General features: G+C 36.5%; 1 protein-coding gene across 7 annotated transcripts in view; it reads left to right on the forward strand.

The window, feature by feature from the left end:
* The window catches only part of LOC126248848 (uncharacterized), a 292,144-nt gene that overhangs the window by 120,711 nt on the left and 158,961 nt on the right, over positions 1–12,472 (forward strand). For 4 of the 7 annotated variants that reach the window (XM_049950271.1, XM_049950272.1, XM_049950273.1 and 1 more), the window contains one exon: positions 1,845–2,040. In XM_049950271.1, coding sequence (XP_049806228.1) covers positions 1,895–2,040 — 146 coding nt within the window. In that variant the 5' untranslated portion in view covers positions 1,845–1,894. Of the gene's footprint in view, positions 1–1,104; positions 2,041–12,472 lie in introns of those variants that run through there. The other 3 variants (XR_007545548.1, XR_007545549.1, XM_049950275.1) reach the window with 1 other exon arrangement.

Below are 12,472 nucleotides of genomic sequence, written 5' to 3' on the forward strand. Positions count from 1 at the left end.
GTAATTATCATGAACATAACACACGGAGGAACAATGACATACACACCGAGCATAGAAATTTGAGGTTCGCGCAAAAGGGTGTCCACTACACTGGAACAAAACTCTTTAATGCTCTTCCTCCTGAAATAAAAACAGAGATTCATAGCAAGAGTAAGTTTAAGAAAGCACTAAAAATATTTCTGATAGAAAAAGCTTTTTACAGTCTAGATGAATTTTTAAGTAAATTGTAAAATTTTAATATTCTATGATACAAGTTGACATAATGCCACTAAGAATGTTATTTAACTTGAGCTCTGTATCTGTGTGTGCTCTGTATCTGTTTTTCCGTATTGCTTTAATGATATTAAGAAAATATGTATGGTCTTTTTTCTGTATTGCTGCTCAAAGAATTTACTGTATAAACTTTTATATAATTACGTACTGCAATGTCTATATATGCTACAAGATTATCATATGGTATTTGTAAAAAACTGACTCGTTCCACATCCTTGTGAAACCAACACAGTTAGACCTATGGAACACGAAATAAAATCAATCAAATTAGTAAAATCAAAAGAACTTCTGAATATGTAAATATAAATGTTACTTAAGCAGGTAATGTTGAACTTAGATTGTAAGAATACGTACCTATTTTTAATCTGCATATTTATTTTGCTTGTACTAAGTATAACTATATCCACATTTTGACCTGTCCAATATCACTTGTACAATTTGTGCCCTATGAAAAGTGAACCAATAAAAAGTCAGTCAAACTTTCAGAAACAAACTAGATATTTAATTCGTCTCAGTCTGCGTATGCACTGTAAAACGACGTTAAATTACTAATGAAACACATTTCCTTAACAAGAACATCTTCCTGAATCAAAATACGTACGTAAACAAGACGTATACCAAGTCGATGAGTTTTTCACAAGAAAGTGTCTGTTGCCATTTTTTTGTTGTTGTTTCAGTTTCTGAGTTGAGTGAGGCGGTGGATTTTTAATGCAAGGCCGAATAAATTTTACGCTAGTACTTCTACTACACCGTATACAGTACGTTGTGCCTCATTCGAAAAGCGCGTCTCAGATGCTTATACAGCATCGCTGTTACGTTTCTGATGAAATCCAAATCATTGGTGTTGTAGCGCGAAGTATGTTTTGAAAGAGGTGTTATTTGCAAGAAAATTAGCGACAGATCTTCAGAACACTCCAGTCCACCCAACTTATGGATGCCTCTGTTATTATTTGTACTATATTACACAAGAAAGGAGAATGACAGCTAGAAATTGGCGGCACAAAATAAATAGTAGCTGGGAATCGCCCGTGATTCGTGACGGCATGCTTCATATCTAAGGATTCTGTCAACTTAAACAATGAAAATATTGATAGAATTCCATATATGAGCTTGCCATTTTTTGAGGAGGTTTATGTCGTATGGCAGTGTAGAGTGTGTTTGTGTGCGCGCATGACATTAACTCCTTCTTGAAAATCGTCTGCAATACTATCCTTCCATTAATTTTTTGAAAATCAAGTACGCTGTTCGCGATTGCTTTGGTGTCTTGTACACACGCAGCTCACTAGAAATCAATTACTTCTAGGTTATGGTTATTTGTACTTCTTGCTTTTTCTGTCTTGCGGAAAATGCTGCATTTAATAAGCGGCTATTGAGCACGGAAGCATGGGATTCCCCTTACCTTAAATCGTTGTGATGTAATTTTTCCCCGCATTGTCGGGAAGTTTCAGATTATGTGAGACGTGCCAGTCTCGGATAAGAGAAGCGCTCAGTCTCAATATATGTACAGTGCTGTTAGTGCGCGCTGTTACCTGTTACTGATTTCACAATAAAATAGTGTGTTGCTGTTGCAGTGTGTGAACAATAATTGTACTTGGCGACGCCAATTTCATTCGACTTTGCCATGGCGTTTATGGACCAAATAAACAGTGTTTCCATGGAGAGTAATGCAGTACATGATGATCCTATTGATTTGTGTCTTGGGCACTATAATCCAGCAGGTGATAACGAGAAGATGGATGCTTGCTTTTCAGCATTTGACAAAAATGGGTGAGTTTTTTTATGCAGCAAGTCTGGCATTGGCAACCCAATTTATTTTGTGTTGTTAAATTAGTGAACTTGTAAACAATCAGCTATTGAAATGTCTTTCTAGTGTCATGTTTATTAGATTAAAGACAGCTGATGACACACTGGTAGTGGCGTAACTGATTACAGATATCGAAGAGATTATATAAAAGTGAATGTTCTTTTATATGCAGTACATTCTGTAATTCTATTGTGAATACCACATCAGCTTAGCACTATGACAGTTTGTTGAAAGCAATGTATTCTGATGGTGGAAACAATTTCATGCTCTTAAACATCCTGGGACATAGTTTTTCTGACAATGCACCAAGAACATTTTGTTCTGGCCTTGTGAGATTGCTTGTTATGTTAATGTCCCTGGACTGTGTTTTGGTGACAGTTCTTATCTATCCCCTAGTTGTTTTGGTTGTGTCTTAACAAAATTTGATATGACTGTAGCTTCACAATGAAGATGATGTTGCTAAGATGTTAAGAAAAATATGTAACCCCATGTACACTAGTTTATGATGTTGCAAATGTATTATGCTTCCTGTGATAATCCTCTGTCACAAAAGTAGTATTTGGTTTGACTTATTTAATCACTGCATGATGCTCCTTGAGACAGGAGGCAGATTATCTCACAAAACTTAATTGTGTTTGTTGTTTTGTGGCTTATTGTGTGTTTCACAGGGTACTGATATAACTAGATTTGTAATTTAAAACATACTTAAATATTATATCTTCACGATAATATATTAATTAGCAGAAATGACAGGAATTAAATGTGTTGTAATACAGTTCATATTTTAACACTGCAGGAGACAGGGAAAACATTTTGATATTTGATGAACTTAAAAAAAATGTGCGTGTTTCAAGAGCAGGTGCAATCTCTCTCTCTTTTTTTACAAGAAATGTTGCATACTGATGAGAGTTGCAGCTTTTATATGCAATAACTTTTTAAGAGAAGGTGGCGACTAAGGGAGCAACTGATTATTGAAATATTTTACTGTTGGCTACTTGAGGCATTGCAAATAAACAGTACACACATAACACAAGCCTATTTGGTTACCAGTAATGGCTTCTAAATATTTGACGCTCTAGTATGGCTGGGCTCAGGTTGCATTGAGTCAAATGCCTCCACGAGTCAAGCTGGGGACAGCACAGTCCATGACTAAGACTCATGTATCAACACACCACATGAATACACTGAGTTCTGATGCTTAGGAGGAGCCATGTCATCTTCCCTGAGTAACAAAATATTCATGCCAGTAAAGTTTCTGACTTTAGAAGAATACTGAGAACTGTCAGTTCTGTGGCAAATGCACAGAGCAGTATTCAAACAGCTGAAAGTTGTCTGAGACCTGGGGGGAGAGAATGATGCTGACTTGAAGTTTATTGAAGATAAGTGCTATCATTTAAAAATAACTGTAGGAGTTGAGAGAGCAAGATTATTGATGGTTCTGGGTATTATACCTGCAAGCTAACATAATTGATTTTACTCATCTCTCAATCCTCCTCCAATAACATTTGCATCTTCTAAATCATCTTTGTCCAGTAGTGCACCCAGGGTGTATTAGATCCCAGTGTTATTTCTGAGGAAATTGTCTAAAACAACACAGGTTGTCACAGTGTAATTTATTTTGGATGGTTCCATATTAATCTTTGTACGAATAATGTGAAAATGTTGCAAGTACTCAAAATCCATGTTCTAAAGATTCTCATGTGCTCAGTAGTCTGTAATTTAAAACTGAGTTTTCCATGTATCAGATCTTTCTATTTGCATCCGCATCCATACTCTGGCAACCACTGTGAAGTGTTTGGCAGAGGATAGTTCCAATTTTACTACATATTAGGGCTTCTTCACATTCCATTAGTGTGTTTAATGCAGGATCCATAAATTTTTCAGTCTGCTGCCTTTCTATAAGTTCAGCAACAGTTTGAGGCCTGCTGGGCATAAAACACAGCTAAGTAGAAGGGATCGCATACTTAGTTAAGAATTTGCAGCAGATCCACTGTAAAAAAGCTGTTGAAGTTGTTGATTGTAAATCACAGAGCATTTCATATTTACTCCACACCTATTCATGAATTCCACTTAGAAACAAACAAATATTGCATTTTATGAGTATTCCAGTTTTTCAGAGTACTTGTAGTGGTTGGACAGACATATAGGCCTAATCAGTTACCATAACCAGCTTTATGCTAGAAACTGCAGCCACTCGTGTTTTCATCAAATAGGTATGTGGTAATTCCAGTCTTTAAGATGATGTGATAGGGGATGGAAATTGCCAACAAGCGATTCATTATCAAAGACTCTAATGAAATGTAGAAGCACAATACAATTTTATTTACATGAAACTAATTTCAGGTATAACCCATCTTCAGAAGATGGCACATATTGCAGTATTATTGCTAGGTTTTCTGCTAGATCCTAAAATCTATATAACTTCATATTTTAGCCAGATTTGCATCAGTTCAGTAAAATTCTGCTACAGTGTCTCATCTGAAGATGGTGCATATGTCAACTGCTGAAGTATAATGTCAGGTTGATTTTAGCATCTGGCTGCAAAATCCGACAAGTCATTATGTCAAGAAAGTCTTAATGGCAAGAAATATAATTGTTGTAAACTTTTACATATTTGTCATATTTTACATATATTTCAACTGCTGAAGCATAATGTCATGTTGATTTTAGCATCTGGCTGCAAAATCTGACAAGTCATTATGTCAGGAAGGGAGTCCTTTATTTGCAGTGAAACTGATAACTTCCTTTTCCCATTTTAACACCCAACACTCAGTCAGAAGATGTCCAAGACTAATTCAGTGAAATTGTGCCTAGTTAAAGGACTTTTTCTGTTATATTCTTATAGGCCTATAGCCATATAATTCTCAAGCTGTCACATTATTTATATGTAAATATGTGTCATGGTGCGCTACCTCTGGACACCAGCTACACTCCATTTGTATAAGGCTTACCAAATCCTTTTAGTCTGTCTTAGGTATACATTTACGTTCATGGCATGTTACGGGATTGGTACTGCATTTTACGCACTGTAGGATTCTACGAACTATAAGGCACACCTTAATTTTTTTAGCAATTTAAAAAATGACATTTTTATTATTAGATTTGCAAAGCCAGATTAAAAAAGGCTCTTAATTTATAAAACTGAACTGATCTATAAAACCCCTAAAAATTGTCATCTGAACTTCCTCTTTGTCATTGTTGTCCTCTTCATGTATATGATGGTCTTCACTGCCATCAAGAGTGTGATTTATGCCACACTTCATGGAAGATTTAATAATAATGTCTTCTCTCACTCAAGACGATGACTGTTTTATTCACTGACACACTTGTTTGATTGTAGGTCGTTGTAAAGCTCCTTTTGGCACGAATTCATGTTGGGTTTCATCCGTCATCCACTTGTTCCCTTCCTCTCTCATATACACTTTAAATGGTTTAACTATCAAGACATCAGGAGGTTGCAACTGTGAAGTAAGTCATCCCAGAATAACAACAGGCTCTGTATTTCCCTGTCCCAGTTTCTCTTTTACAGAGTTTTTCAAATGACTACTTAACTGTTCTAGCACAAGAAGTGAACTCTTCTTACATAAAACATCTTTCCTTCTCTCCTACACTCTGTTAATCCATGTACAATAACTAGCAGTATTTGAGAAGGTTTTGACATTGTTTTGTGCTAGAAAAGATCATTGAATTAAGTTTAGTGCCATCAGCACAACGTGAAAGGATTACAGTGTAGTGCATTTTTTTTCATGTCCACTTGTTTGTATAGTTTTAGCACTTTTCATGTTTACAGTTCTGTCACTCAGTACATCAAATGTCAGAGGAGTTTCGTCCATATTCGCTATTGGCTTAGTTCCACACTGGTTTTCTTTCGATGTTGAATAATATAGTGATGGAAAGGTAATATTTTCTCTTCATACTTTTGTGACATTTTCCGAGATATTTTGGTTTTGGTTCACATGCTAAGTCCGTGACAATTTATAAACCTATAGCACCAATCACCTCTACCATTAATGTCTGTTAAGTTTCACTGCAGTGCTAGCTTACCAGCATGTATTTGAATAATTATTTTATGAATTCCAATGCCATTTCAATACTTCATCTTCTAGTTTTGCATTAAGTCCTCTATTTGCACACTTTGTCTTCCTCATTTTTTCCGGTTCTTCTTTATTACCCCGCTAATTGCAATTTTTTTTGTGGAGGGTCGAAATGCCGCTCAGCTGCTCTGTTTCTGTGTTCTTCTGCGTATGCTATTACTTTCAATTTATAGCCCGCATAATACGGGTACATTTCATTTTTTCCGTAATGAAACTGTCTATTAATAAAAATATTATATTCTTACCGATAACAGAAATCGCTTCCAATTCAAGTTCACTGGCTCTGTAGACTGCAGTGACACATCATAGACTAGACAGTGTTCCGGGTTTGTGATGGCGGGGCAGGAGGGCAATTTGTGAATCCCTGCAACTCATGTTCATCACATCAGTGCACTGTTGCTGCCAGTTGAATCCAGTGTTGCCATGTAGAGATAGATTTCCCGTGGCATCGAATATATGGCCAATTTTAAGACTGGCAGGAATTTTAAATCAAACACTGAACATTTTTGTATTAATTTCGGTATAAGATGCACCTGAATTTTGGAGGCAATTTTTTGAAGTAAAAAGTGTGTCTTCTAGTCTGTGAAATATGGTATGGTTTGTGATTCTGAAACCATAAACATCCAGTGGCTCAGGTAGACAAATGATTCACACCAAGATCCAACCAGGAGACCTCTACTGGCTAATTCTCCCAGGAAGTCAACAGCTGACAAGCAAGATTTGTCGAAAGTAACAATGTATATCTGTACCAAACCATATTCATGTCTTTATTGTCACATTTTATTTGCCTACCTCACCAGAGTACATTAAGGCAAGTTTCCTCCATTTTAAAGTAAGACAGTATATTCAAACTCTTTTGTGATGTTTCGAATGTAAACGGTATGGACACTAGACATGCATGTAAGGGATGGATTATGTATGTAGCTATGGCATGGCAGCCTACTAAGTGTGCTCATCCATTGTGCATGAAATGCCCCAGCAACCACAGAACATGGCTTCCCAGTATTCCTTGAAAAAAGAAAATGCAAGGTATTAAGAGTGCATTGAACCATGAAGTGAAAAAAAATTCAGTTCATTTAAGCCACTCACTTGCACATCCTCACTCACTTCCATTGCTGTCAAACCTGTGACAAAAGTTAATACAGCCACACAAACACAGACTATGAAAACAAGCACACGTTCACATTCCTGCCACTGCACTCGTAAGGCCATTGTTTCTACTTCTGTAGCCACCACGGCAACAGTAATAAGTTCTGACCAACACAAAAATAACTGTCCCCAGCAATGTAGTACTACTCAGTGGATTTAGTAACCCAGATATACCAAGCCCAATTAAGGAAGAGGTTTGACACCTAAAGAAACAGTAAAATAGTAGTCAGATATAGTGGATCTCAGACCACACATGGTCAAGTATCTGTTGTCATAGGTAGGAAAAGTTGGTCTTTTTTAGGATAAATCCAGACAACAGGTTCCCCTCCCTAAAGAGTATCTCCAGCAGTTTAAAAAATACAGAAACAATCACTCACAAGAAAGATTTTAACATTTCACATATCACACATACCAGATGTCACGCAGAAAAACAAACCACTGGAAAGAATAACATGGGGCATTTCACAGACTTAACAATCCTCCATCAAAACATACAATCAATAAAAAATTAAATACAACTGTTAGAAATTGAGCTCCAATCTTTGAACTGCACAGTAGTTTGTATTACTGAGCAATGGTGTAAAGACACAGAAAACCAACATGTAGTATTATCATTGTATGAAAAGGCAAACTCTTACTGCAGGAATATGTCAAGGGGTGGAGGATCATGCATTTATATCAGTAAAGGAACTCAGTTCAAATCAAGACATAACCTCAGTACAGTAAGTGAAGACAAAAACTTTGAAATATCAGCTATTGAATTAACAGGGATTGATATAACCAAGAAATTAATCATTTTGTGTGTGTATAGATCTCCAAGTGGTAGCGTAAACACTTTTTTCAATAAATTGACAGAAGTTCTAGATGAAGTCTCAAATACAAAGGTCTACATAATTCTGCGTGAAGACATTAACATCAACACTAATATCATAAACGAATCCAGCAGCACCTTCATAAACATCGTTCAAAGTTTCGGCATGTCCCTATTGGTCAATAGTACAACAAGGGTTACTACAAAGACCACATCAGTAATTGACCATGTGGCCACAAATATGGACAGGGAAAAATGTGATGTAGCTGTAAAAGATCTCAGACTATCAGACCATGTCTGTCCAGTAACAACAATGAAATCAGGCTGGGAATCATTCCCTAAACTACAAGCCTACAAAAAACATCTGTCAGAAATCAGAATAAAAGATTTTTCAGAAGAACTAGGAAAACAAAGCTGGGATGAAGTGTATAAGGAAACCAATGTTAATATGAAATTCTCTAAATTCTCCATGTTGTTTAAATTGAACTTTGAAAAGGCATTTCCAAAAGTATGCATGTATGTATCAACATCTCACAAAAACAGATGGATAACAGCAGGTATTAAGAAGTCCTCTCAAACACTTAAACACCACAGTTCCATGAAAAAGATTCACAATGATCCAGAATTCTTAAATTTCTATCATAGATACAAAAAGATCTATGAGAAGGTGCTGAAAAAAAGTGATTTAACGACAAAATAATGTATAATGCAGAGAATAAAAGCAAAGCAGTCTGGGATGTTATAAAAAAGGAAACGGGGAGAGGCAAACAAATACTGAATAACATACTGCTAAGGAAAGGGGATGAGGTAATAAATGATCCACAGCACTTAGCAAACTCTGTAAATGAGTATTTTTCAAGCATTGCAGAGAAGGTACAGCAAAAATTCCCCAAAACAAATATAACACCTGTTACACTAAATACAATGATGTTACTTCCAACCACAGAGAATGAAGTCAATAAAACTGTTAAAAAACTAAAAAATAAAAAGTCAGTAGGCTTAGATGAAGAACCAGTGTGTGTACTGAAACAATGCATAGGTATTATACAAGGCCCTGTAACAAATTTAATAAATGAATCCTTCACATCAGGGACATTTCCAGAACAGTTAAAACAGGCAAGAGTTGTACCTTTGCTTAAGAAAAGTAATGCAGAAGACATAGAAAATTACTGGCCCATTTCCCTGCTGTCAGCATTCTCAAAAATAATAGAAGCAATTATGAATGACAGATTAATGATTTACCTGAATAAATACAATCTTTTAAGCAAATCACTGTTTGGTTTCCTAAGTGGCAAAAATACGGAGCCAGCCACAGTAGAATTCACAAAAGTTGTACTTGATGCTCTTGATAAAGATGAGTGTGTCACAGACATGTTGTTGGATCTTTCTAAGACATCTGATACAGTCAACCACACAATTTTATTTAATAAAGTAAAAACATTAGGAATAAGAGGGGTAACTAATGACTGGTTTCGATCATACCTAGCAGATAGGGTACAAAGGGAAGAGATAACACATACTTCAAATAGATGCAAACATTTAGTAAAACACTTATCAGAACTAAAATACATTAATATAGGGGTTCCACAAGGTAGCCTATTAGGACAAATACTATATACCAATGACTTTCCCAGTAGCGTTACTCATGGTGAAAAAATTCTCTTCGCTGATGACAGCAGTATTATAGTCACTGAGAAAACAAGAGAACTCCTTGCCTAGAAAGGAAATGAAACTTTCAAGGAAGTTTTGGTTAATAAGCAATAAAGTGACATTGAACATAGAAAACTAATGCTATGAATTTCAGTTTGAAGAGGAAAAATGACAATGTTAAATTAAATGTAGATGGCACCTCTATAGACAGTGTAACAAATGCAAAATTTCTAGGAATGAATATTGATTCTCAGTTGAAGTGGTTCAAATACACAAAGGTACTTGCAAACAGAATGTAATCAGCATGTTATGCCCTTAGAATCCTATCAGCAGTGTGTAACATGCAGTGTCTTTTAGTTACATATTATTCATATGTACACTCACTTTATAGCTATGGCATTATTTTTTGGGGAACAAACGCACAAAATATGAACACAATTTTCAAACTCGAGAAAAGAGCCATAAGAATAATAACCAAAAATACTAGTTGAGCTCATTGTAAAGATCTGTTCAAAACACTGGGGATTTTAACTGCCCCATGTGAATACATTTAACAGTCATACACATCAAAAATAACATTGGTAATTACTGCACAAACAGCTCTGTCCATGACCATGCAACAAGAGATAGACTCAGCTTACATTTACCAAGAAAAAATAAACATAAAACTCAAATAGCATTTTCTACCAAGGAATAAAACTGTACAGTAAATTACCAAAAGAGATTAAAGAAATTGCAAAAATACACTTATTTAAAAAGGCGGCTAAAAAGTATCTGTTAAGCAATACATTTTATACATTGAAGGATTACTTAAATAAAACAGAGTTGGGGTTTGATGAAAAAAATGTTATACAAATAAATAGTAATAATGATGATTATAAAACATCCAACATTCCACACAACACCTTCACTTTATGTTTTTTCCTTCTTTTTTCCTTTCTAGAAATACTTACCCCAAGTTATGCATAGCACAGTACTAACACCTCTTCCTCTTTCTAATCTCAACATCTCACTCATTATAGAGGGATGCTGACTCAGTTTTTCAGGATAACAAATGGGAATTTGCGGTACAGAAAATGCCCAGAGATCACCAGTGTGTGTGTGTGTGTGTGTGTGTGTGTGTGTGAAGTGTTATGAAACAGTGTGTGTATAGTGTGTGCAGTGACTGATAGTGAAATATGAGTGAACAGCGTGGCATTACATTATTTAAATAAGTTATTTGTAAAAAAGTATTGTATACCAGGAGTAAATCTAATAATTGTCTCTAACTAGAAGTCTGTAAATATATGTATATACAAATTAGCTTATTTTAAATTGGTTTAAACTTGTAAATATGTTGACATGTCCTATATCCTTGTAAAAAGAGATCTATGGATGAATAAAGCTGCTGCTGCTGCTGCTGCTGCTGCTGCTACTACTACTACTACTACTACTACTACTACTGCTAGATCACATCTTGTGGCACCTGTGTGGCTAACTTTTGTGTCATCTCGTTGTCACTGTAGTCTTGTACCATGGAAACCAAGGAGAGGATGCTGTTTGGTGGCCGTTATCCTCTTCTATAACACCAACTTCACACATATATTAAGCATCTTTATTAACTTAAACGGGAAGCTACTTAACTTAAAATAGTCCAGATGTTGTGGTACTAGCTCTCCGTAATGGTCCACGTTAGCCTCACTGCTGGTGAAGTATAAGTCCCACTATGTACACTATTCTGGTCACTAGGTACTGATTGACTCTGAGCTAGAGACTGAGCTAACAGCAACTGACACTACCACTGGGCTGTGACAGATGACTTGACTCGTTGACTCACTGATTGGCTGACTGGGCCCTCTGGTCTGCGGTGTTGATCTGAGTACTGGCGGTAGAGAGGGCGTTGGCAAAGCATTTCTTGCAAGTTTGTCTTTGGCCTCTCTCCTGATGGGCTCACTTGCTCTGGTGCATACTGTCTGTCTTCTCACAGCCTCTTTGCCGATCGGAGTGCTGGCAACAGCTTATGCTGACCATAGGAAGAAGCATCGACTTGCAAAACTACCAGTTTGGCAGTGTCAAAATGTACTGAACATCTGTCATGAAGCAAAGCATTTTTGAGTTCTTGAAATGTGTCTTGACAGTCTTTAGTCCACACCAAAGGTACCTTTTTGTGATGCAAGCGATGCGATGGAGCTGCAATCTGAGCAGCATTCGGTGTGAACTGATTGTGTTATGTCATCTTGTGTAGTAGTGACTGAAATTCAAACACATTGCGAGGAACAGGCAGATCACGGATTGCAACCAAATGTGACTGGAGGGTGTGCACACTCCTACTGTTTATCACATAACCTAAGTACTGTAGTTAAGTCTGAAAAGAGTCACACTTTTTGAGATGAGATGACACTTAAGAGTCCCGCATCTAGCAAAAAGGATACACAAATTGGCAATATGTTCCTCTGGTGTATGACCGGAGGCAGCAATATCGTCGAGGTAGTTTGAGCACAATGGCATTTTTGCAGTCAGCTGTTCCAAGTAACATCGAAAATGGCGGGTGCGGTAACACTGCTGGAGGGCAAACACAAATATTTGAACAGCCCTAAGTGTGTATTTGCAACAGACACTTTCTGTGATTTTTCATCCAATGGAAGTTTGAAGTAATCATCCCGCAAATCTATCTTAGAAAAGTAACGTCCATGAGCTCCTCAGGCTGAGGTA

Source organism: Schistocerca nitens, chromosome 3 (assembly GCF_023898315.1).
Source record: "Schistocerca nitens isolate TAMUIC-IGC-003100 chromosome 3, iqSchNite1.1, whole genome shotgun sequence".
Classification (NCBI taxonomy): domain Eukaryota; kingdom Metazoa; phylum Arthropoda; class Insecta; order Orthoptera; family Acrididae; genus Schistocerca; species Schistocerca nitens.